The sequence below is a fragment of the Carlito syrichta genome, unplaced genomic scaffold (assembly GCF_000164805.1).
Source record: "Carlito syrichta isolate Samal-C Ts95f unplaced genomic scaffold, Tarsius_syrichta-2.0.1 Scaffold12763, whole genome shotgun sequence".
NCBI lineage: Eukaryota > Metazoa > Chordata > Mammalia > Primates > Tarsiidae > Carlito > Carlito syrichta.
The window spans coordinates 224,639-250,880 of NW_006956859.1; the positions used below are offsets into that span (position 1 = coordinate 224,639).

The following is a 26,242-nucleotide window of genomic DNA, read 5'->3' on the forward strand; positions in this document are numbered from 1 at the left end:
TTGAGCCAGTTCCCTTCTCCAAGATTTTAGAATGATTAACCTTACATTGTTATGGGATAGATTTATTTAATTGTGCAGAGTCAGTAGGAGCTTTTATTATTATTACTAGGGATGGCAACAAGAGATGGCAAAATGTTCTCACATCAAATGCCAATTTAGGGGTAAGAGTTGCCCAGAGCAGGATTTTGAGGACAGTGGCAGGCTTGGTGGGAAGGAATTTCAAGGTTTGTCATGGTCATGAGAGTCAACTTAGTAATTACCCACTATTACCCTCTCATTATCATTCCTGTGGTGGATACAATGCATGTATTAATTCACAGAATCACAAAAAATAATTCAGAAAATAGGTATTTTTAACTGTGAATTGACACAAACAAAAAAAGTCTTCAGTATTTACCTGCAGCTGTTTATAGGGGCCCATTTTCTGGCAACAAATAAAACTTGAAATATATGTATAAAGATTAAATAGAAAGTGCCAATCACTTGGAAATTAAGAAACTAAAAACCAACCACCTGATAAATAAATATTGGACCAAGAATAAACTTTCAAAAATATAATCTCAGAGCATTTAGAAAGCAATGTAAATAAAAACATTACAAATTAAAAATACATTGACCTGGTGCAGTGAATTATGTTGTTATCCCAGCACTTTGGGCGACCGAGGCAGGAAGATCACTTAAGGCCAGGAGTTTGAGACCAGCCTGGGCAACGTAGCAAGACTTTGTCTCTACACACACACACACACACACACACACACACACACACACACACACACACACACAAAAGTAGCCAGGCAGGGTGACACATTTCTGTAGTCCCAGTTACTTGGGAGGCTGAGGCAGAAAGATTATCTGAGCCCAAGAAGTCAAGGCTGCGATTGTGAGCTATGACTGTGCCACTGTACTCCAGCCTGGGTGACAGAGTGAGATTCCACCCCCTCACAAAAAAAAGAAAGAAAGAATAATATACATCAGTATGTGCTCAAAGTAAAATGCATAGCTATATACCTTTATTAGTAAAAATAGTTAACAAATAATTCATTAATCATAATTGCAAAATCTAACATTTGTATAATAGCACTTATTCTATACCAAGTTTTATTCTAAGTATTTTGCATATATATATATGTTTTTAACTTTTAAATTTTTTATTTTAAAGGTGTGGGGTACAATTCAGGGTGAGTTTTGCATATATTAAATCATTTAGTCTTCACAAAAAAATCTAAGCATCACTATTACCCTCTCATTATAGATGACAAAAGTGAGGCAGAGAAAGTAAGACACTTCCTTAGCTCACATATCTAGTTAGTGGCAGATCCATGGTTCACAATCTTTTCACCACTACAGCATTAAAATTAATAAGTTTGCAAAATGACACCACCAACAAAATGAAAACACAATTGCAGGAAAAAATAATATTCAATTAGAAATTAAATTAATTAGAAAAGAGAAAAGAAAAAAATAGAAATTTTTTTCTTCTTTGAAATAGCTTTAACATTTTAAGGAATAAATAGAACTGAGAAATTAAATACAATAATAGATATTGAAAAAATTGTGGGGATGCCACATATAGTGGTATATCGATAAATTTGAAAAATTCCAAGAAAATTGTATTTTTCTATAAAATTACAATTTTCTAAAATTAATTCAAGAAGAACTAGAAAAAATCTGAATAGGGAAATTATCATTGAATGAGTTTAAAAGGAAGATTTGTTCTGTTTCAGATGGTTTCATCCAGTAATTAAATTAAAAAGTCTAGTAATTGCTAATTTTAAAAAAGTTTATAGCCTTGCAACATATACAGAAGCACATTACAATAATTATACTTGTAAATACATCACTAGAAATTTAATATTTCAACAAAGATATTCATTAAAGTATTTCTAATAGTAGCCAAGAACTGGCACAAACCTAAATGTCTACTATTATTCATAGTAGGGAAGTCTTCAGGTAGATTATTGTACAAACATGAGAGAAAGTTATAGAGCTATTAAAATACTATTCCCAAAGATGTTCTGATAATACAGGTATGGAAAATATTTATAATTTTAAATATAAAATTGTGAAAATTCTATCTATCTATATCTAGCAGATAAATAATGTATTAAGATCTTGATGGTGATTATCACTGGGTTGTAGAATTAAGCATGATTTTAATTATCTGCTTACAGTCTGTATTTTAAAATATTTTCTTCAGCAAGCATGTATTATTTTTAGAGACCTATACTGCTAGTTTTGGTTTTTAAAGTTTTCTGTTAATATTTGGTGACTTAGTTTTATAGCAAACTCATGTGAACTTGTCGTTAGCTTCCTTTCTTTACTGTCTTTCCTGAACAACAGTGTTCCATCTTTTGTATAAGTTGAAACCAAGCTTTTGGTAGAGGGGCTGTACTAGGACCTAGATTTAGCTGATGTGAGACAATGCCACATTTCACACACACTAAAATTTCATAATATATTTAGGATCTCTTTCAGGGTTTTTTCTTATCTGGTTTCTTACCAGGTTTACTTCTTATCTGTTTTTTCTTGAGTCAGTACTATGGTTTAAAATTACTGTAGCATTATGTATGTATTAAAAGATAGTGCATGCCTCTATTCATTATGTTTTTCAAATTTTTCTTGGCTATTTGTTACCATGTATTTTTTCATTTAAACTTCAAAATCCTTGTCAAGATACATCACAAGGCCGGACTTGGTGGTTCAACCTGTAATTCCGTGCTTTAGGAGGCTGAGATGAGTGGATTGCCTGAGCCCGTGGGTTTGAGACCCACCTGGGCAACCTGGTGAGACCAGCTCTACAATAAATCAAAAAATTAGCCGGGTGTGGTAGCATGCACCTGTAGTTCCAGCTACTTGGAAGGCTGAGGCGGAAAGCATCGCTAGAGCCCAGCAGGTTGAGGCTGCGGTGGCCTGGAGCGGCCACTGCACTCCAGTCAGAGTGAGACAGGTGACAGAGTGAGATTCCAACTCAAAAAAAAAAAAAAGATACATCGCAAGATAAAAGCATACAACAACAACACTGTGCACTCACTGAGTGGAGTCATGTTCCACATATATAATGACACCAGAAATATTGGAATTGTTGTAATATAAGGTCTTCTTTCAGCAATTGATATATCTCTCAATTTATGCTAGTCTGTGTCTTTCAGGAAAGTTTTACAGTTTCCTTTATTAGGTCCTATATTTTTCTTCTTAATGTTGTTTCTAGAGATCTTAGATTTTTCTGATTGTACATGAGGTCTTTATTCGAAGTAAATTCTGAAGCAATTTTTTGCTGGTGGCTATTAAATGTTGATTTCTTTATTGCTATTTTAAATCAGATACTTTAATGCACTTTTTTCTTCATGCTAATAATTTTCTAGTAGATTCTCTGAGTGTTCTAACCTTACAACCATATTTTTGACAAATAATGTTTAGTTTTTAAAACAACTTTTCCATTTAATTGTATCTTGTATTGTTTGCGCATCTATTTTGCCTTGACTACATTGTCCAGAGTAATATTAAATAATAGTGATGATTACAGGTACCCTGACAGGCACCTGGGATACCTGGTATCAGAATTTGTGAGAATGGTTCTAGTAGTTCATCAATAAAGAGGATTTGGCTAAAGATTTCATATATATCACATATATATGTCCACATAAGGCGGAGATCAATCATGCACTATGAGATATATCTCATAAGGCTTCATCCTTTTATTTCCAGTTTATAATTTTTTCTAATTGAAAATGAATGCTGAGTATGAAATGTCTTTTTGAATCTATGGCATTGTTAGGTCAAAATCCCAGTGGGGCCTACAAAATGTTAAGTCAGAACAGATCGGGGTGGGGATGGGGGTCTGCGATCCAGTACTATGTGGAAAGATGAAAAAAATTGCACAGACGTTAGGTTAAAAAATATAGTTTATTTAGAAAGTAAATGGAGGGAGGGGAGATTCACTTCCTAAGGTAGGGGAGGGGGTCAAAACTAGGAAAACATGGCAGTGCATAGCTCAAAGATCAACATGGCCAGACCAGAACTTAGCAAAGCAATAGCAAACGGCTGCTTGAGATTGAATGCTTTTAAGTCTTCCCTTTGATGGGGACAGGTCATTGAAGTGATTGGTGGTGGTCTTTTCCATGTCATTACGAAGGGGCAGGTGTGCACAGTTACTGATGTCAGGTGATGGACAACAGGCAGGTCGGTGGTCTAGTCACATGACTGTTGCCATGTTGAGGGGGAACGTGTCAGGAAGATCATAAAGGACTAAATAGGTTAACTTGTTTCTTTGCAAATATTTGAAATAGAAAAGCTAATTTGCACAAAACAAACTGGAGAAGGGTTGCGAAACAATTATTGATAGCTACCTCTGAGAAACCGCTTCTGTTCTTGATTAGAGGGCAAGTTAGATAATGTTAAAAGAATATGACAGAAGTAGGCAATGTCAAAATGGCTACTATTTAGCTTAAGATTATTCCATTAAATAAATCCATTTTGGCATTACCCTTTCAGGCATTGTTATTTTTCTTTTTAAATCCATAATTTAATGAACTGATTTCTGAAAACAATACTAATTATTCCTTAGTAATACTGCTGTGTTTAATTAGCCGATGATTTATTAGCTTTGTTTTTAAAATTGTTTTTTTATTCATTAGGGTGTTTGGTTTCTGGTCTTTCCTTTTGTGATTCTTTTCTTGTTAAGGTTGTGTTCTGGAAGAGTGTAAATGAAATGGGAATTATTTGTTTTATGAAAGTTTATAGGGCTCCTCCTTCAAACACCTATATGTGCCTGCATGTGCAAATATTTTGTCATCTGTCATGTCCAGTACTCTTCTGCTTGTAGCTCCTGATTGGGCAAGGACCAATTAGACAACAGAATTGTAAAATCTGAGTTTTACTTTCTATTCTGCCTTTGTTCTGGTTGTATCTATGTATTTGTATTAATAGATTCAATAACCTTCTTTTTCCTCACTTAGTTTTCAGTTTAAATTCTATTCTTGAAGTTAAGTTGAAGCACCTTTTGATGCAACCCTGATACTTTAAAAACTAAACACCTTTGAACGGAACTTGAGAGTCAGGAAGCCTCTTGTAAAGATTCCTTTCTTAATGCTTCTGCAATAACTTTTTATTCTCTGATATTGTTGGGACAAGGTTTCCATTTAATTGCTTCTTTTTGTGGCCCTGTTACTATGTGCTTTTCAAGTACAAAGACTTTTATTCATTTTCTAATTCCTGGACTCTAGCATGGGTCCTGGCATGTAATAGATTCTGGACAAATAAGTATGTGTGCATATCAGTGTCTACCTCTGCCTGTATACACACACACACACACACACACTTTGCTGAATGCTATCCATTTCAATGAATTTATACAAGAGAGCACAATGAACCAAGAACTGGACTGGGAATCTGATCCTTACACTGTCACTGGCCATTTATGTATTTATGTGACAGTGAACAAATGACCCAACCATTTTGAACCTTCATTTCCTTATATTTAAAATGAAGCCTGTACTGCAAGATCTCTAAGAGCCTTCTGAACTTAGAAATCTGGGACGAGCCATCAATACGGTTGAATCCAAAGTATTAGCTTGAATACGAACATATGAAAATATCATCATGCATCTTGGCCAACAAATAACATCTCAAAGATAAAATTTCCTGTACTTTTTAGGGATGTTTTTCAGCCCAATACATCATGGATGACTTCACAAGAGACCCTCTGTATGTCCTGGACAACAATCACACCCACTTGTTGCTCGTGGACAATGGCTGTCATGGCCATCCCACGGTTGAAGCGAAGCTCCGTAATCAACTGGAGAAGTACATCTCCGAGCGCACTATTCAAGGTCAGTATTTAGGAAGTAGGACACTAGACACACATAATGACAACAGCAACCAAAGCACCAACAACAATAGCTACCAGCTATTAAATGAGGCAAAATAAATCCACTTGAACAGGTTTTTTTTTATTGCCAAAGAAGAGCTTCTCTTCTTTCTTTAACACACTAGAAATGCTTTTGCCAGGGTCACTGATAGGTATCCTTCAACATGCTGAAGGCAATGACTAATGCTGCCTGCTTCCACTCTGGTTTGTCAGTATACAAAGATTGCTGTCTTTTCTTATACTAGATACCATTTCAGAAAAAAAAAAAACCAACTTGTTTTGACAAATATGAATTTATGAGGCAATGCAATTAACTAGGGTGGAAAGGATAAAAGCCAACTCACAAATTTAACAACTGTGTAACATGGTAACCCCAAATCTGAGAGGGCTTGCATGTAACATTTTTTACCTGTTCCAGAAAGTCATCCAGAGGTCCAGCTAAGACATTGGTTTATTAGAACTTACAGGAGGCACTGATGGCAGCCAATGGGTGAAGAAAGAATCTGTGCTTCGGGACAGTATAGCAAGCAGTTTTATAATCAAACAAGTTAATTATTCAAATTGCTTTAAGGTGTTTATAATTACATTGATTAAGGGTGCCACCTACATTGTTCTCAGTTCTGCTCAATCACTGCATCCCCTGACTCATTATTGGAAATATGCATGTCCTTCAGAGACCACCCTTGGCCAGAGGCTGCTCCCTGAGGGAGGAGGCAGAAAGAAGCCAGGTGGAGGGAGAAAGAATCTATGTCAAGACAATTTCCTTACATTCCACCCCTACATTGATTTTTTTCTACCTTTACAATTTTTGTGTAACATTGATCTTCCACAAGTTCTCTGAGGTAGAAACATGAATCAGATATGATGTCCATATCTCACATATGCAATAAAGGGTGCACACAGTAAATAGGATGCACACAGTAAATTTGCTACTGTGATTGTAATACCTATGTTAGGTCTGTGGGATAGGCTGGTACTGTGAGTAAGATGCAAAGAATTGCACAGAAATCAGATTAGGAAAAATAGTTTATTTAGATGTAGATGGTTGTGGGGAGACCCACTTCCCCTAGGTTGGGGAGGAGACTAGGGCTCAAAGAAAAGCATGGCCCCACCAGAGCTCAGTGAAAGCATGGCTGGGCCAGAGCTTAACAAAAGCATTGCTTAAGCTGCTTGAGGTTGAGTGCTTTTCTTTGGTGTGGGTAAATCATTAAGGTGATTGGGTAGTAGTCTGTTTTATGTCATCTTGAAGGGGGCAGATAAGCACAGGGACTGTTGCCATGATGATGATGGGGTCTGTCTGTGTCATGTAGTTCATGAAGGACTGATCACAATTGATTAGGTTAGCTTGTTTTTTTATGGCTTGAAGGCAAATACTTGGAATAGAAAAGAAATCAGTACAAAGTAGGCTTGGGGAGAGTTGTAAGACAATTATTAATAGCTACCTCTGAGGAAACTGTTCTGTCCTTGGCTAATGATTAGAGGGTAAATTGAAGAGAACTGTTAAAAAACATGACAAAGCTAAGCAATATTAAGATGGCTATACATTAGCTATATTGACTCCATTTTGGTCCTTTGAACCTATTTCCAAAAAGAAAAAGCTTCGTGATTCAAACCATTTGGAAAAGAGGTCTTAAGCTAAGGATCATAAGATAGATGTTTGAGAGGAACAAGCAAATGGTAAACACTGACTATCAGGTAAAACACATGCAACATTCCAGTCCTGTGACAACACTGTGACACTTTGGAGAGGCCTTCTAGGCTTGGAATACCATGCCCTATCAAGCCCAAGAACCCTCATGTCCATGACATGAAAGGACAGTGGAGGTGTCCTGAATTGCTACATAGAGATAATCATAGTCTCCCTTTTAAGTATTGGAGACCCAGTCTTATTATGCTAACTTAACTGTGTATTAATGGTATTTGTCCATATTTCCATAGCTATAGAATGAATATCTAAATTATGATTTATCTCCTCTAACCAGGGAGCACCAACAGGGTCCAGATTGAACTTTCCAGGGCCAATAGAGTGTATTCTCTCTGGGAACTATGTCTGTGGGGTTGGCAGCAACAGGTTATTCTTGCTTCCCAGCTTGGTCGCAGTGATGATTCTTGCATCCAGATTTGCATGCTCAGGGGCATTGTCCATAGTTGTGTCAGCATATCTAGGGGTGCTGGAAAGGTGTCTCATTGAGAGTACAAATTGCTTCATGCAGTTGGGTCATCCACCGCTGCAATGAGTGTTGCCACATAACTTGGTCCCACAAGGACTTGTTCATGATTGTCCATTGTTGCTGGTGTCATTGTGGCATTCATAACATTCATCCTTTGAACACCACCCAGCTGTTTGTGCAAATTGTGTGTGGGCCTGGCTCTTTTGATATAACCAACCACCCTGCCTGCAAATCTGCCCACTGACTGCTTTGCCTGGTGCTGTCTTCCATCTAGATAGTCTAGATGTTTTTGGTTGGTATGCCATGGCTTGCCATTGAGGGAATTGTCCCCAACATAATCCTTCCATGTACCAAGTCTCTTCTGCGAGTGATATTCCCTCCCTAATGGGTGATGGAAATACCTATTTGCTACGCTACTTGTTCACCTGCATCTATAAACATTATAGGCCTTAGGAGCTGCTGCAACTCCTGGCTTAGAGGACTTGTGGAGAGCTTGCTACACTGCTGGAGATATGCTTACCATTTTGGTAGGGTCGTTGTCTGTGTGGCTGAGCTGTGAGGCCTATAAGAAAGGTCATGGCTCTTACCCACTATGGGCAGGCTGGTGCACACAGTTACGGAGTTTATCCAGTGACTGGTTCCACTGCCAAGAGAGCTTGATATACTACTACACTGACCCGCTGTCCATTTGGGCTGTCATTGGCTTCAGCGTCTTTTCAGGTCTGTGACCAAAAGCCAATGAGAAGTTGGGGTTTTCCCTGTTGCTGCCAAAGCCCCCAAGCATAACCTTCCTGGGTAATATTCACTTCCAATTCATAGGGAAGGAATTGATTTAGAATGCCCAATGCCTGGAGAGTGCCCACGGTGCTTTTGGCAGTATAGAATGCTTGTTGGCACTCCCCTGTCCAGTCACTGTGGGATTTCCCTTTGGTCAATCTATACAAGAGTCATACTATTTGTACTAGATGCGAGAAAAATGCCCACCAATACAAGCCCCCAAATTCCTGCCACTGTTTATGCAGTGTTGGGTGGGGAAAAGCCTATATTTTGTCAATAACAGCTGATGATCCTTTCCCCTGCAAATGTTCAGTCAGTCGGGGTGTTGCCTGCTCTAGATCTGCAAGAGAATCAGAGGTTAGCATGATATCATCTATATAATGAAACAGAAACATTGATGCAGGTCACTTCCAACTTTCCAAATCTTGAACATTCATGCTGTGACATAACGTAGAGCTGTGCAAATACCCTATGAGTACCACTGCAGTTGTCCATCGTCTTCCTTCCCAGGTGAACACAAGCTGGTCTTGATAGTCTGCATCAATATCAATTCCAAAGAAAGCATTAGCCAACAGCAAAAAGATTCCAGCAATAAGCTAAGGGTTTGTGTGGATTCCAACCTGGGACATACTCTGAACTCAGCCTGCACCATGGCTGCAAGGAGAGCGGCTCTGACTGATACCAGCCTCTAGGGACCCTACACACACTGGTTCTGCCCCACAGCTACTTGCCTGCTCATTCTTTCTTTGGGGAGGGGACCTCTTCTTACTGGGGATTTGCTCTAGTATCTGGACCTCAGTCCTCTTTTCAGTGGTAGGATGGTAGCGCTTTTCTTTGGGGAGATGCTTCCACAATCCCACCAATACCACATCAGGTTGCTTATTTAAATCTATCTTGTTAGGATCCATCCCTACCTTAATTAAATCTATCCACATTTGCTGGCTGGTTGCCTTTATGGGACCCTCTGAACATTTTTTTCCTTTTGGGTTCGCTTTCACCTTTCAAATTCCTCATTTTGCCTAATCAGATCTGTTTCTCCCAGGTCCACTGTTGCTTGCATGGCCCTTTGTACCATCTTGCACACCAGTGGGTTTAGCACAGATATGAGTTCCTTAAGAGGAGGGCGGGGCTGACTGCAGTACTTCATCTTTCATTCCAGCTGTAAAGGCTACCGTGTCTGGCCCTTCAAAGGGGTCTACAAATATGGCATAACTCATCCCCAATTCCCAGCAATAATCCTTTAGCTTTTCTGTGGTATTCCACTGTGGGAGGGAGGATGGGACGGCCCCTTCATTTGGCCAAGCAGCCCTACACCCTGCCATGAACCATGTTAGGAGTGAGGTGTTCTCCTCAGTCTGCCCTGTTCCATATATACACTGTCTCAGGGAGGGACGATTGGTAACAGAAGCCATCTTCATCAACTCATTTCCCAATAGCACTATGGCATCAGCTCTGGTGTCCCATAACCTTAACAACCAGCCTGCTAGGCTTTCCCTCCCCTTCTTCCTAAAGTTTACTGCCAGCTCTGTCAGCTACTCTGAAAAATATGGGAACAGGCTCATGTGTGTATACTGCAGGGATGGTGGCAGGTGTGCTGGATCTTGGCCCTCCAGCCATTCCCATTGTGTCTTTATTTTCTGTATAATCACCGGGTGAGCCCTCGTCTCTGGGGGCTCTTCTACCTCCTCTAATGCCTCTATTTCATCCTCCTCTTCTGAGGAGTCTGATTCCTCCATAGTGGACCCCGCTCCTTGTAGGCTACCATGGTATGGATATGTACCATAGGCAACCATTTTCCTTTCACTTTCGCAAAGCAGCGTTCTAAATCACTTAGCTGGTAGCTAATCTGCTCAAGCCGGCAATTTAACATGTCTCTGCTTTCAGCTCGAGATAACCGAGCATCTCTTTCCAATCTTAAGGCCTCCTAAAATTTTTGCACCTGGTTCCTAGTGGCTGTCTTCTGTTTAATAGCCTCTTGGAGAGTGCAAAGCAGGGGCCATGCCACAGCCACTATGACTGCACAGCTATATTTTTTCTTCTGAAATTGCCCCTTCTCATCAACTGCTTCTAATAATTCCAGCAGTATGGCTGGAGTTTCCATGGCATCCCTGTACTCATGCAGTGGCCTCCAGCTACCAAGCTGGCAATTTCAAACCACATCGTACCAGTGGTCTGCCCTAGTATTTCCCCTAGCAAAATCCCCCCTCCCCATGGCCACTACAATGGGGATGGGGGTACTTTTCTGGGATATTCTGCTCGACTATGCCAATTGTAATGTGCTAACCCCAAATCTGAGAGGGCTTGAACGTGATGTTCTTTACCTGTTTTAAATAAGTCACCCAGAGGTCCAACAGGGAAAGACACTGGTTTATTAGAACTTATGGGAGGCACTGATGGTGGCTGGTTGGTAAAGAAAGAATCTGTCCCTCAGGACAGTACAGCAAGCAGTTTTATAATCAAGCGAGTTAATTATTTGAATTGCTATATGGTATTTACAATTACATTTTTGGGGTGCTGCCTACATTGTTTTCAGCTCTGCTCAATCACCTGCACCCCCTGACTCATTACTGGAAATATGCATTCCTTTCAGAGACCAGCCTTGGCCAGAGGCTGCTCCCTGGGGGAAGGTACAGAACTAAGGTAAAGAGTCTATTTCTGGACAATTATCTTACAAACTAGGTGGTTTACTTTTTTGAATCTTGGGCTACTTCTGTATAATAGAAAACATTGGTTTCAAGAGGAGAATGTAGCAGTTGAGTGAAAGCCTGTATTTGCCATGGTAAATGACAATCACTTTCTCTTTTCCTGTAGGCAAGGTATTAAGATGTGTCCTGCTGTGGAATCAGATTATCTTGTGATTTAGAGATAAACTTCAATGTTGGAGATATTCACAACAATATTTTCCCCCCAATGGGACATACATGAAGGAAGGCACTATATAAGCAATAAGCTCTGTTGAAAGACCAGATAGTTATGCAAATTCTCACCCACTCAAGAAACCAGAGGATTATGCAAATAAGTGAGAGAATCATTATTATACGGAAAACTTGAACCTAGTCTAATTTATGTGAGAAAAAGTAAATCATGCATATGCTTTAGCATTTTAAATATCAGTGACAAATTGCAACATGACCCATGTCATTGCTATTACTAGTTTGGGGCACAAAGAATCATACATTGTGAACAATGGGTAGTCAAGTTCAAATCTATGAGAAAAGTAGCTATCACCTCACACCCTGGGCTCACAGGGCAGAAGATCCTAGTCTACTTTTTCATTGAAGTAGATGAGTATTTCTACTGATCCCCAAATAAGCCTTACTTTTAATGTTTTACAGATTCCAACTATGGTGGCAAGATTCCCATTGTGTGTTTTGCCCAAGGAGGTGGAAAAGAGACTTTGAAAGTGAGTCCTTGTTTAGTTTTTAGAAGATGAATTAATAAGCTTATCCAATAAGTTTGTGTTTTCGGGGGTTATATAATCTAACCTGACTAATTTCTTTTACTATAGAAAGTAGGTAATGTTTTCCCTCCACATACTGTTCCCCTAACAGATTTAGGTTTTTCCCCAGCTGAGAAGATCTGGAAGGAGAATGTGAAGTGACATAAATAACCTGTGGACTTAACAATGTTGGCCTTGACAATCAACCCGTTCAAGAGAAGAGTTGACATTAACTCAAGAGACTTAAGGATTGTAGCCAGCAAGTGTATTGGAAAACTATGGCTACCTCATCTGTATGGAGATGAGCTATGATCATTCCAGATCAGTTGTTCCCAGACCACCCAAGGCCCATTTATGTGCCTCCTGAGGATGCAAGGATTCCACAAGAAGGAAGCCTAAACTCAAAGTGATTCTGTAATCATGGAAAGCTTCTTGAATGATTCTGTACCTGCAACACTGAGCGATGGAGCAAGAATTTTACTTCCTTGCCAATCTGTAGACTCTGATATTATTGAGTCATCTTGCCTAAACCCAGGCTTCTGTTTGACTTTTTAAAAAAGAGTATCAATGTAACTGCAATTTAGTCAGTATTGGAAGACATCATTTTTATCATTTTTTAAGAAATAGAACATTACAAGAAAGTAATTTTAACTCATCTTTTTAGTTAATTTCCACACTTATTTGCATATATCTCCTTCTCTCCCTTCTACTTTGAGACAGGGCTTAAAGATATCTGCAATCCTCAATCTTCTCCTCTCTCTTTACCAGAGTTCATCCCTATAGTTACAAGTAATTGCTGGCAACATCGCTTGGGATCATAATCTAGCATTTTTCTGTACTCTTTTATGTGACAGCTGTATTTTCATTCATTCATTTAGCAAATATTTATTGAGATAAACTTGAACCTGGTCTAATTTATATTAGCAAAGTAGATCATGCATATGCTTTAGCATTTTAAATATCAGTGACAAATTGCAATATGACCCATGTCATGCTATTACTAGTTTAGAGCACATGGCATCTACTACTGAAATCACTGTTAAACAAAAGTCTTTTGGAAAAAACATTCTCAGGAAAAAACTAAAATAGAGATTTTTTTCAATGTGAAATTGTCAGTATATGAAATCTAAAAAAGCAACCACGTAAGAGATGAAGAGGGAAGGAGTAAAAGTAGTTGAAAGATGATCGCATGTATTACCTTTCACACTTTAGATTTAGAATTAAGACTTGGCCTAGGCTGTAGGGGAAGATCAGAGACCTGCTACAGGTCTAGGGCCTGGCATTTCTGCAACATTTTCCACCAACATCTGCTCAGTCAATTTACAACCCGTATAAGGAGAGATGGGAGAGATGAGGGGAAAGAGAAGAAAAGACCCTACTGGTGCTTCTGCAGTTATACATTCCTTCCTGGATCAGCTTCTGTCCAGTACCCCCGGCACCATCTGTATCGCAGGCAATAAGGCACTCAGAAGGGACCCCAGCCTGCCCTATGACTATAACCTTCTGTTAGCACCAATCATGACACCACACACTTACCTTTCTGGATGATTTATTCTCTAAGGAAAGCATTCAGGCCCAGTGTTTCACAGTCCCTTCTGTACCCCTGTGTAGATCACTTTATCTTGCTGTCCAGTGATTAAAATTCTTAAATGCTGATCCCCTTATACTGACCTCTGCAGTTACTACAAAGGAAATAAAAGTGTGGTAGGTGTTTATCTGGGAAGTAAATATATTTTTATTCTCTTTTAATTATTGGGCCAAGAGAAATGATTTGACGTGGGAGATATGTGAGTAAATGTCACACAAAATATGCAGCTGCTGCTTTTATGGTTCGAAAATGCCTTAAAAACATGAGTATTGGCAACCTTTAACAGATAAACTATCAATAATAATGTTGAATACAGTCTTTTTTTTTTGTTGGGGGGTCTCACTCTTTCAATTAGGCTGGGTACAGTAACACTATCATGGCTCACCACAGCCTTGACCTCCTGGGCTCAAGCTATCCTCCTACCTCAGCCTCCCAAGCAGCTGGGACTATAGACACGTGCCACCATGCCTGGCTAATTTTTTGATTTTTGTAGAGACAGGGTCTCACTTTGTTGCATAGGCTGGTATCGAACTGGATTCAAGCAATTCTTCCACCTCCACCTCCCAAAGTGCTGGGTTTACAGGCATGAACCACTATGCCAGGCTGAATACAGTCTTTTTTTTTTTTGAATTGAAGTCTCACTCTGTCGCCCAGGCAGGAGTGCAATGGCACACTTATAGTCACTGCTGCCTCGACTTGCTGGGCTCAGGTGACCCTTCCACCTCAGCCTTCCAAGTGGCTAGAACCACAGGCATGTGCCACCATGCCTGGCTAACTTTTTGATTTATTGTAGAGATGGGGTCTCACCATGTTGCCCAGGCTGGTCTTGACCCCCTGGGCTCAGGCAATCCTCTCGCTTCCACCTCCCAAAATGCTGCGATTACAGTCATGAGCCACCATGCCCGGCCCAACTACAGTCTTAATAGGTGTCTCTCAAACCTATTATGCTGGTATTGGAATGATTAATTTTGTATGCAGGCATATTTTAAAGCATTTATTTACAAAAAACTTAAGCCAGTCATGCATATTCTTATTATGAAATTTGTTTTAGTCATAGGATGCCATACCACCAGATAATATTTTTTATTTATAAAGCAACTGCCAACATTTGATTTGCTCCTGATTTAAAATAAAAGCCTTGAAGGAAAAACTATAGGGATGTGCCCATTTTGTTAACCAACTTGATTCAGAACCTTAATCTTGAATTGCGGTCTATTGATCAGTGTCTCTTCCATCTGCCTAACTCTGTCTCCCTTCTCCCAGGCCATCAATACCTCCATCAAAAGTAAAATTCCTTGTGTGGTGGTAGAAGGTTCAGGTCAGATCGCTGATGTGATCGCCAGCTTGGTGGAGGTAGAGGATGCCCTGACATCTTCTGCCATCAAGGAGAAGCTGGTGCGTTTTTTACCCCGCACGGTGTCCCGGTTGCCTGAGGAGGAGACCGAGAGTTGGATAAAATGTGTGAGTTGCTGGGGGAACATGTCTGAGGGCTGAGAAAAGAAGCTAAATTTGTGGGAAGGGAGAATGCCTTAAACACTTAACTCTTCTGAACTGAAGGTGTTTGGTACTTTCTCCATGCCTTTGGGATTCGACTCCAGCCTAAACCAGGTATCTTGCTGAAATTAAAGTTCAGATAAGTTAAATGACTTGCCAAGCATCCATACCTCCTAAAGGGTAGTGAATAGGGCTTAATTTAGGTCTGTGTGCAGAACTTGTAATCCTTTTTTTTTCATACCTTGATTTCAACTAATGCACTGTCAGTGATAGGGAGGAAAGAACTCCCTGGGAATTATATTTTAGAAATGGAGACTCTAAATTGAGTCTATATGTATTGAAAGAATCGTCACCAAAGAATCATTGACTTTCTACATTAACTAGCCCATGATTCAGTTCGGAATTGCTCATCTTTCTTATTAGATCATGTAAGAAATGTGGGCCCATTAGGATATTTATTATGCTTTTTATTGCTACGTTTATAAAATATTTTAATGTGGTAGTGCTGTGTCTTCTCACTTTTCTCTATTTCATGGCTGCTGATTTCTTGCAATGACTTTCATATTCCTGAGTGCTCAGTTCATTAGAAAACTCACATTAATTTCTCTAGGTGCCTTCACATCAGCTCATTCAAAAATGATCTATGATATTTGGATATTGTTAGGAACAATTGTTGCCATTTGGAAATTTGTCCATAAAGGAAATAGACTATAGACAGCAAAGATTATTTTAATTATAGAGTCAATTTCAGCATGAGAGTCAAACGTTTTATTTAATGTAAATGATAAAAATGTGTTTTCATTAACTAGATTGGCATTTCAGATTATATTTCACCAGATATGGAAGGGCCTAAAATATCAAATGCAGTAAACTGGGATCCTAGAATACAAAGATAATTTCTGCTTGCTCATGGTAGCCTTTGTCATTATTTAAGGCAAGCCTGGACAAACCAGATTCACATAAATAATGATAAAAGTCAACTCATTCTTTTAGGCTGTCAGATACCCTTTGGTAAACGACCCAATTTTAATAAAGGGTCTTATTTAATTTACCTGAGAGGGCAGTTAGCCAATAATCCTCATGGAGCAGTGTGATCCGAAATGATCAGGAAACAAGTCCTTTCTGGATTAAGCTTCATTTTCTAAAATTCAGAACTTAAAAATGCACAGGAACTTTCTCCCTATAGCTGAAACAATACTGGTACTGAAGGATGCCCTGTCTAGTGATTGCTTATATATGATATTCCTACTCAAGATATTGCATTTTTCAGAATTTACTACAAAAGGTAAAACTGGTAGTTTTATACGAAAGTTTTTGCTGGGATTTTCTTACACATTGTTTGAGTCCGGTTGAGAGACAGATACAAGAATCAGGCAAATGGAGATTAAAAATATCCACTTTCTTGATGATGAAGGCAAAGTTGAAAAATGTGGCTTAGAGGTACAGCAACAATGAGCCTCCTTATGCCAAGATTCAGAATAAGATAGATGAGTCTACCCAGATACAGGCAGCACCAGACAACTGCTGACCGCCCTGCCAGGCTAGCAAGTGGCAGCTGCAAACCAGAGCACTATCCTGGAACCACAGAGCAGAGCCCAATGAGAGAAGCAATAAAAAGCTGACTGGGGGAGGCTGAAATCACTTCTCATCTTGAGTAGGAGCATGTAAAAGGGTTGAAAGTGGCCAGGGGGCTAATTCTGATGAGGGTCCTTTTGCAGAGAAATCTGTTGTTAGGAAGAAGTCCTTCCTTTCCAAAGTGCTTGGATACTTTTGATCCCTCAAACATTCATACCTGACTACTTTGAGTCAATTCTAAACATATAAACAGGCCAATCCCAAAACGTATATATCAAAGTTAAGACATCACATGTTGCTCACCACTTTCAAGGTAATTTCCTGTAATAGATGAAAGTAATTCAGTGGTCAGTTCAAGGATACCCATAGAGGAAGGGATAGGTAACTCTTAACTTACCCACCAAAGATGGTCCAGGTCCCTTTCAGTGACTTTCCTTTTACTCCTTGTGCAAGTTGGTTTGCTGGGTCTGGACAAGGTCATGTCCAAAGAAAAGAGGCCATCTCATGGGTCCTCACATCCTTTAGGAAGGATTTTGATTTCTGCTGCTTGAAAAATTGTTATAGGCAACACATTTGAAAAGACTAAAAAACATACTCTATCTTCTTTGATTATATAATCATTTCTGGAATTCATATCTAATTCACATTCATGTTGAATATGCTAATTATATAATTATAATCATGTCAATCAGAAGACATACATCAATAATAAAAATTAGTCTGGCATTTTAATTATGACTCATATGGGGTTTTGCAATTGGTACAGATTTCCCAAAAGACTAAGCTCAAGAGTGGGATTATGAATGAATGAATGTATACATTCAGTCAAATATTAATTAAGCAACTTTCCAGAGTAATCTTGGGTGACCTTACTGATCATGTGGATGATCAACCCCAAAACCGGGACTCACAGTGTCTTGACCTCTCTAAGAGATTCATTATACTTCTTCCACTCAGATCACCCCCTCCTCTCCTAACAGCCCTCATCATTTTTCCCCGTGCCTACTCCTCAATGTCTCAAGACCTTGACGCTCCAGCATCTCAATCAGCCAATCTAGACATCATTTATTCATTTTGACCCTTTAATGTATTCATTTATGCAGTAGATATTTATTGATCACCTATTGTGTGCCAGGTTCTGAAATAGGCACTTCAGAGAGAATCATGTACACAACAGAAACACTGTGTCCTCATAGAGAAAAGAGAAGTTGGAAAAAAAGTTTGTATTGCATGATTGCAATACAATGCATTGTATAACTTCAAACTGAAATGGGTGTTCTGAAGAAAGGAGACATGGATACAGAAGGGCACATGCTGAGGTAACCTGGCCTGGTGTGGGACTTTGTGGAAGGCTTCTCAGAGGAAGGAACTTGGGAGCCAAGATCTGAAGGATGGGTAGAATTAACAAGGTGAGGGTTGCAAGTGTGATGTGGGAGCAGCATGTGCAAAGGTTCTGAGGTGAGAGGCAAGCATGGCATACACCAGGAGCTGAAAGATGGCAGTGGGGGTGGATACTGTGAGTAGAGCCTAAAGAGTTTGTGAAGGCCCAGACCAGAGCTCCCTGAACACCATTTGGTCTTATTCAAGTATAATGGGATGTCATTGAAAGGTTTGAAGCAAGGAGAATGTGTGATCAAATTGAGTTTGGGAAAGCTTATAATGGTTGCAGTGGGGAACAGGATAGAAGGAGACAAGAGTACGTAGGGAGGAGGATATCCTTGGGCCCCATCAGTTTGCTCTGTACCCACATTCATTTTCTCCTTTTTTTATTTCAAAGGAAAATAAAAATAACCCCTTGGTACTGCCCACCTCCACTTGTGTCTTATAACCTTGGGACCCAGACTCCTGTCCCCGTCTGTCATTTCTAGGTGCACCGTTTTTCTTCAGCCTGAACAAAAATACTGCAGATATGAAGAGAACCTTTCCCTTCATGCCATCATCTTTCCCATTCTCTCCCTCAAAATCCCCATGGTTTGTGTTTTCCTGCAGTTTTCATTTATTTCATCATCCCCCTGTGTACTGCATTTTCTAAACTAAGGCCTCCATCACAACCTTTCCCAGGAAACTGCAGCCTTAAAAACTCACCTAGTTTCCAACTTCAAGGATCCTTTTTAGCTGCATCTTTCCACCTTCCAGCAGCTGGACCCTGAGACTTCCTTCTCCTGCCCAGTTCGACTCCAGCAGTTCCAGATCACCATTTCCAAATATTGCCAGGAAAACCCACCATCACCCCAAGTTCAGTCTAACTGAAACAGGCTTGCTTCCTTCTCTACCAGGAGCCTTCCCTCACCAAACCCCTGCCCTGACTTGCAAAAACTTAGAATTGGGGGTTCTATCATCTTTAAAGCATCTTAAAATTAAACACTGCAGAAAAATTACGAAAAATAATGTAGAAAATTATTGATCTCTTTCTTCAGTCATCAACTCCTCTTGGCATTTATTTGCATTTTAATTTCTTCCTATTGCGTAAGCCTTTATGACCACACTTGGATGATGTCTGTGGTCTTTTATTACCCTTTCTTCATGTATTTACTTACTCAGCAACTAAGCATCTACTACATGCTGGGTTTTGTGATACACACACACACACACACACACACACACACACACACACACACACACACACACCCAGTCCAATTAAGCTCTCAGCTTTTTGGTAGGGCCTACTTGATATGTGTACTTTTTTGTAATCAGTACTTTATTCTCACTGTGGTCAAGAATTCATTAGTACAATTTAGAAATTAGAAACTGTGGGCCTGTGTTGTGGGTGAGGGGAGGAGATCTGGAACTCCCTTCTCAGTGGTCTTTTTAAAAAGATGGAATAAAAGATTACTCACAAAAAGACAAGTTTATGCTTCTCATGCCTGAAATCAGTTGACTGATAACTTCATTCTTTTAATGTTGCCAGCTCAAAGAAATTCTCGAAAATTCTCACCTATTAACAGTTATTAAAATGGAAGAAGCTGGGGATGAAATTGTGAGCAATGCTATCTCCTACGCACTGTATAAAGGTGAGTAAAAATAGCTCCTTTTGAAGTTTCAGCTTTGGTTGCTTTCTGTGACTTGACACACTTATTTTATAAAACAGCTTTATGTAGTATTGCATTTAATTTTGATTATCCCAGATTGGAAGCTATAATAACTGCTATTGCCTTGGTAAGGAAAATCTCCTTGGTTGCATGTATTTGGTAGAATAAGAATTTTTTATGTCATTGAAATACTGGTCAAATACAATCACTGTACTCTTCAAAAAGCTGTTTCTAACAGTGGTTTAAAATGTATATACATTTTTTGAGTCTCAGACACTTTTGAGAATGTGGCAAAAACTACAGATCTTTGTCCTAGAGTTCCACATAACTGTGTATGCATGCATGCACACTTCACACACACAATTTTGCATTCAATTTCAAGGATTTACACATTTCCTGAAGCTTATGCGTGAACCACAGTTTTAAAAAGATATCTCTCTGTTATCATTGACATTTTAGAATTCCATCAAGTGGACATTACCTGGAGTGAATAGATCCTTGGAAAATGCTGATTAGTGAATATAAAGAGTAGGGCTAGGCACACAGAAAGTGCAATTTAAGTTTGTCTATCTGTTAGAATTATTCTTATTGTACTTGCCAGAAATTTGATTATCACAGCATTTATTAAACAGAATTATATCTGTATAGATATAGGTGCAAAAGATATTAGCTCTGGAAAAGACAAAAAGAACATTTTTGTAATGTGACTCATTATTTCATAGATTTAGATATAGTATAAGTCAGATATGGCTCTTGAAATAGAATGCTTATGGAATCTGAATCTATAGAAAAATCTCAATATTCCATTATTACATGTTAGGCTATGCAGTGAAAAGATATTATTATAGCCTGAGTTGGTTCTCACTACATACTTTGAGACATAAGAATGTGAATAAGAATGAGAAAACAGAGTGGAGTGGAATGACACTTCTGAGTGACTGCATCTAAGAGAACATGCCTAACTTTGACAAATGGCTCTGATAATTGACTGTACTGAATGGTTCTGACTCTCTTATGTCTGGGCCTGGTGAGCTGATCCTCTTTCTGCACTCTTACAGCCTTCAGCACCAATGAGCAAGACAAGGATAACTGGAACGGGCAGTTGAAGCTTCTGCTGGAGTGGAACCAGCTGGATCTAGCCAATGATGAGATTTTCACCAATGACCGCCGATGGGAGGTAAACAACAAGCCCTCTTGGGTTATTCCAGTGTTGGGTCTGGACAATGATCTGTACAAAGGCTAGTCTATTTCTGACAAGGTCTTCAATACTGAATCTTGTGAGGGATTGTTCTGTTCTGGCACATCCATGTTGCTGAACCTTCGTTTCCTTGTCTGTAGCATGGGATGATAACATTGATTTAGCAGGTTTGTTGTAAAGAGATAATACAAATAAATGGCTTAATGTAAGACAATATCAACGCCACAATGTAAGAGTGATTCTCCATCTGGGTGTAGAGATGCAGATTTCCTTCTGGGAGTGGATGCACATGGAAAAAATATGTGTTGGGATGATTGATAGTAGCTTGACTAAAAATTCAGACGGCAGCTCTCTTTTTGCTCTGTACCCCATCTACCTAGTTGAATTCTGAAAAGAATTGTCAGCAGTGGGATGCATAAAGGACACATAAAACAACTCGACTGAAGACAACCAGTGAATGTCTAAGAGCTAGAAACTTGGGACTCCCTTAGCCAAAGGAGCACCTTTTATATGGAAGTTGTATATACAATACAAACTGTATATATATATGTTTTTGCCAGCAGACTGCCTTTGTTCACTTTTCAATTTGATAAGTGTTTTAAAAACACATTTTCTTTCTTTCTTTTTCTTTCTTTCCTTCTTTCCTTACTTTCTTTCTTTCCTTTCTTTCTTTCTTTCTTTCTTTCTTTCTTTCTTTCTTTCTTTCTTTCTTTCTTTCTGTTGTAAGGAACACATTTTCAAGCAGTATCCTTTTATGTTCAACTAAGGGTCAATCAACCTTAGGAGCTCCATTCAATAGAAACAGTTACAAACCATCACACTCAGATCTGCAAGGCTGTTTCTTTATTTTCAGCTCTTTCAAGTCAATTTAAGTCATTAGTGGACAGTGAGATATATATTTAATTTTATACGTATCTGTATAGATTTTGCTTATATTTCCTAATTTTATCTTTAGCAGCCATGTTCTGAAATCACTTTCAAGCCTATTGTTGTGTAATAAAAAAACAAGGCTTGATTTATATTAACATGCAATCAATTTTGATGATAGCAGTACAAATAAAGCAATGGCTTATGAATTTTTAAGTTATTCATTTCTTTAGCAAATACTATCTTGTGTTTGTCTTTGCAATATAACAAACCCCATTGTACATTGTAAGGCTTTAGTTAGTGGAGGGAAAGTGGAACTATCAGTAGATCTAGTTAATTGATTCATAAATGACTTATTATGTGTGAAATGTTGTATTTAAGTAAACCCAGATGGTACGAATAAATATAAACTCAGGCACATACTGAATGGTACATTTAATTTTATTAACTCAGCTAAAGATTGAGGGTGATTCTAAAGATTCAGCTAAAGATTCGAGGATGAAGCACATCATGATTAAGACTGTGGACTCTGGAACCAGCATATCTGCCTGAGTTGGGGCAAGTTACTTAACCTCTCTTTGCCTCAGTTTCCTCCTCCAATGGCATGTTGGAGCCAGCTAGGACTGGTTTGCAAGAGCTAACTACTAAATTTTTAGGGATTTTGTTGATGGCTAAATATAGTCATTATTAAAAATTAGATTATACAGACTTATAATTATATAGATTTAATGAAAACAAAGATAATAAATAATCAAACTCATCACTTTCTAATCATTTGCTACATTTTTAATTTTTTTCTGTATTTCCATAGCTTTAGGGGTTATGAATAGGTTTTGGTTTACATGGTTGTACTGTATAGTGGTGAAGAAGTCTGGGCTTTAAGTGTACCCATCACTTCCATCTATACGCATTATACCTGATAGGTGATGTTTTTTGTCCTTCCACCCCCTCTGAGTCTCCAATGTCTAATATATCATTCTCTATGGATTTGAAAATCCTTAGTTTAGCTCCCACTTATAAATGAGAACACATGGTGTTTGGTTTTCTGTTCCTGAGTTAGTTCACTTAGGATGATGTTCTCCAATTCCATCCAAGTTGCTCCAAAAGATATTATTTCATCTTTTTGATAGCTGAACAGTATTCCATAGTGTATATATACCACATTTTCAGTATTCCCTGGTCAGTTGATGGGCATTTAGGTTGATTCTACATCTTTGACATCTTTGCAATTGTGAACTGTACTGTGATGAACACGTGAGTGCAGATGTCTTTTTTATGTAACAATCTTTGTTCCTTTGGGTATATACCTAGTAGTGGGATTGCTGGACCAAATGGTAGATTTACTTTTAGTTCTTTGAGAAATTTCTGCATACATTTACTAATATTTATGCTCTGAAAGTTATTTATGCCTATACGTTGGAACTATATGTTGTATCTATATGTCAGAACTACTGCATGGTAGTGTGCTACTTCACATATCTTCCCTATACATTCAGTGATGCCATATTGGTAGCTGAAGCTCAGTCACAGTGGGAGTATTTACACCACAGGAACTGGCAAACACTACAATTCAGGCCTATATTTTCCTTCAGAGAGCTGGTTGTTAAACATTTACCAGCACACCACTGCTCATCTGAAAATGAAGATGATAATAGCAGTATCCACTTCATTGGGTTGTTTTGGTTAAATCAGAAAAGGTTTCAAAGCATTTTATTTGCTTAGAACATTAGCACATATTAGTGAGTATTTGTTTAAAAATAACAATTTTGGGGGTAATACAACATTTGTGTAACTTTTCAGAGTGCACAAAGCAGTTCCATTGTGTTAGTTTACTTGCCCCTCCTCATACCAGTCCACAGAGTCATGATCTCATTTTGCTGGTTTAAACCAGGGCTCCATGGGTATCAAAGCAGAGGCAGCTACTGATGGCTTTTTGAGGACCTGTTCTGAACTTGAACCTCTGAAAGGATCATGATCTGTTTTTGCTTATTTCATACTCACAACCATCTGTTTAATAGAAGAACAAACGGGCTCAGAGACACAATCTTCCAGGTCACATAACTAGAAAATGATGTAATTAAGATTTGAAAGCAGAAATGTCTCTGACTGCTAATTCTTTTCTCTTTTCTATATGCCCGTGGTTCTCAGAGTGAAGGTCCTAGACTGGTGGCAGACCCCAGGATGGGGATAACCTGGGTACATGTTAGTCATGCACCCATCAGACTCTGTCTCGTACTGGGTGAGTCAAAAATTCCAAGGTTGACTCCCAGCAATCTGCATTTATCAAGCAGATTTACACCATGAGACTCTGACTAAAATTTGAGAACCTCTGTCCTGTGCTAGCAAGTATGTGACCAATAAAAAGGCAAATAGATTTAGAGATAATGTGAAATTATGGACACAAGGAAGATTTGCTTTGAGGACAGGAGTCAGCCCAGCTGCCATCCTCCCAGGGGTAGTCATCTCTTCCCCTGCATAACCCAGCTGAATCCACAATGCAGGGACTCAAGGGACCCTAGACAATTTCTTCTCCAGGCAATGGGTGTTCCTCATGGGACCAACATTAGACAAAAACAATAACAATTAATGCTGCCATGGGGAGAGCATTTTCACCTAAACTGGGGGTCAGGCAAACAATATAATTGAGCAAAGTGGGCTGAGTAGGTGGGGACTGTGGGGAATTGGAGCACTTAGGCTATTGGGAGCACCTGTCCCTCTGCTCCAGCTAATGCTTCCTATGTTGTCAGAGCTGCTGGTTTTTATTCATAAATCTGGATTTTAATTATTTTACTTCTGGAAATGTAGATTTCGGTGAATCTTCTATTTTTTAAATGTTGGCAATGGAATAAAAGTGTAAGAAATATTATGAAGGACACACAGAACACATCTGAGAGCTGGTGTGCCTGTAGCTCAATGGGTTGTACCTGAAGTAAACATTGACTATCTTTCTTAAGATTCTCTGAAAGTTCTATAGGATAAGTTTTATCAGAAGCCCTGATAGATAGCTAATAATCAAGCATAATTGCCAAGTGTTTTAGTGACTTACTGGTATGTAACGTGACCAGGCAATTGCTTGGTAGCATGTGGTTTGTGTGTGGCTTGGTGGATTCCATTTTGCCAACTGCGTTGAGAATGCAGTCACCATAATGGGCACTGTGAGGGACAGTGGATCCCATGGTGTGGAGTGAAGAAACAGCTGGTGGCTGGCTCACAATTGGCATCCACTGTAGACTTCAGAGAGATGGCTCTAGCTCTGCTAGAATAGAGTGTTTCCTTTATGTCACCTACTGGGATAAATTTTTGACCATCATCTTTGGCATGTAGCTATTTATCTCCACTTTAGCAAGAGGCCAAGTCATATTCAAGTTCACATCTAGCTGATGACAAAGATTCTACCATGCCCTTTCCCTTGTTTAGATGTTTGCATTACAATCCAATGTTGTATTAAAGCTGAAAATATACATTTTATTCTCAAGACTACATTGAAAGAGAAGTTGAAGATACTATTTGTGGCTGAAAATACAGTGTGGTGAGAAAGAAAAATGCCTTATATTTTCTTTATTGTATTTTCCTAGTATTGCTAATACTATCCCTACTCTTTCTCCTTAGTCTGCTGACCTTCAAGAAGTCATGTTTACGGCTCTCATAAAGGACAGACCCAAGTTTGTCCGCCTCTTTCTGGAGAATGGCTTGAACCTGCGGAAGTTTCTCACCCATGATGTCCTCACTGAGCTCTTCTCCAACCACTTCAGCACCCTTGTGTACCGGAACCTGCAGATTGCCAAGAATTCCTATAATGATGCTCTCCTCACATTTGTCTGGAAACTGGTTGCAAACTTCCGAAGAGGCTTCCGAAAGGAAGACAGAAATAGCAGGGATGAGATGGACGTGGAATTCCATGTATGTCCTGAGAGAGTTGTCTGCTTGAATTCTGTTATTTTGAGTCTTCCTTCAAAAGATATCTCTGTTTTCATCTATCCCACTCCCTACCTCATTGCCATAAAATAGTTAATATGTTGACATTGTTAATTTTTTTCTACTGCCTTTACTTAGGTCTCTACCTGGTAAGTTTTCTAATTGTTTGCTTTATGCTTTATGCTGTATTTCAAACTATTTGCAGTTTTTCTTAATTGCAAAGCTTGGTGTGGCATACTTTCTGGAGATTACCTAACAGGGAACAGGGACAAATGGCTGCCTGCTCAAGTCTTAGCCCACTGCACATGATCTGCTTAAAATAT

General features: G+C 39.0%; 1 protein-coding gene across 2 annotated transcripts in view; it reads left to right on the forward strand.

Moving 5' to 3' along the window:
• The window catches only part of TRPM8 (transient receptor potential cation channel subfamily M member 8), an 89,029-nt gene that overhangs the window by 14,707 nt on the left and 48,080 nt on the right, over nucleotides 1-26,242 (forward strand). For both annotated transcript variants that reach the window (XM_008056622.2, XM_021711226.1), the window contains exons 6-11: nucleotides 5,654-5,828; nucleotides 12,150-12,217; nucleotides 15,105-15,302; nucleotides 19,819-19,921; nucleotides 20,998-21,116; nucleotides 25,614-25,904. In XM_008056622.2, the coding sequence (XP_008054813.1) occupies nucleotides 5,654-5,828; nucleotides 12,150-12,217; nucleotides 15,105-15,302; nucleotides 19,819-19,921; nucleotides 20,998-21,116; nucleotides 25,614-25,904 (954 nt within the window). The remainder of the gene's footprint in view (nucleotides 1-5,653; nucleotides 5,829-12,149; nucleotides 12,218-15,104; nucleotides 15,303-19,818; nucleotides 19,922-20,997; nucleotides 21,117-25,613; nucleotides 25,905-26,242) is intronic.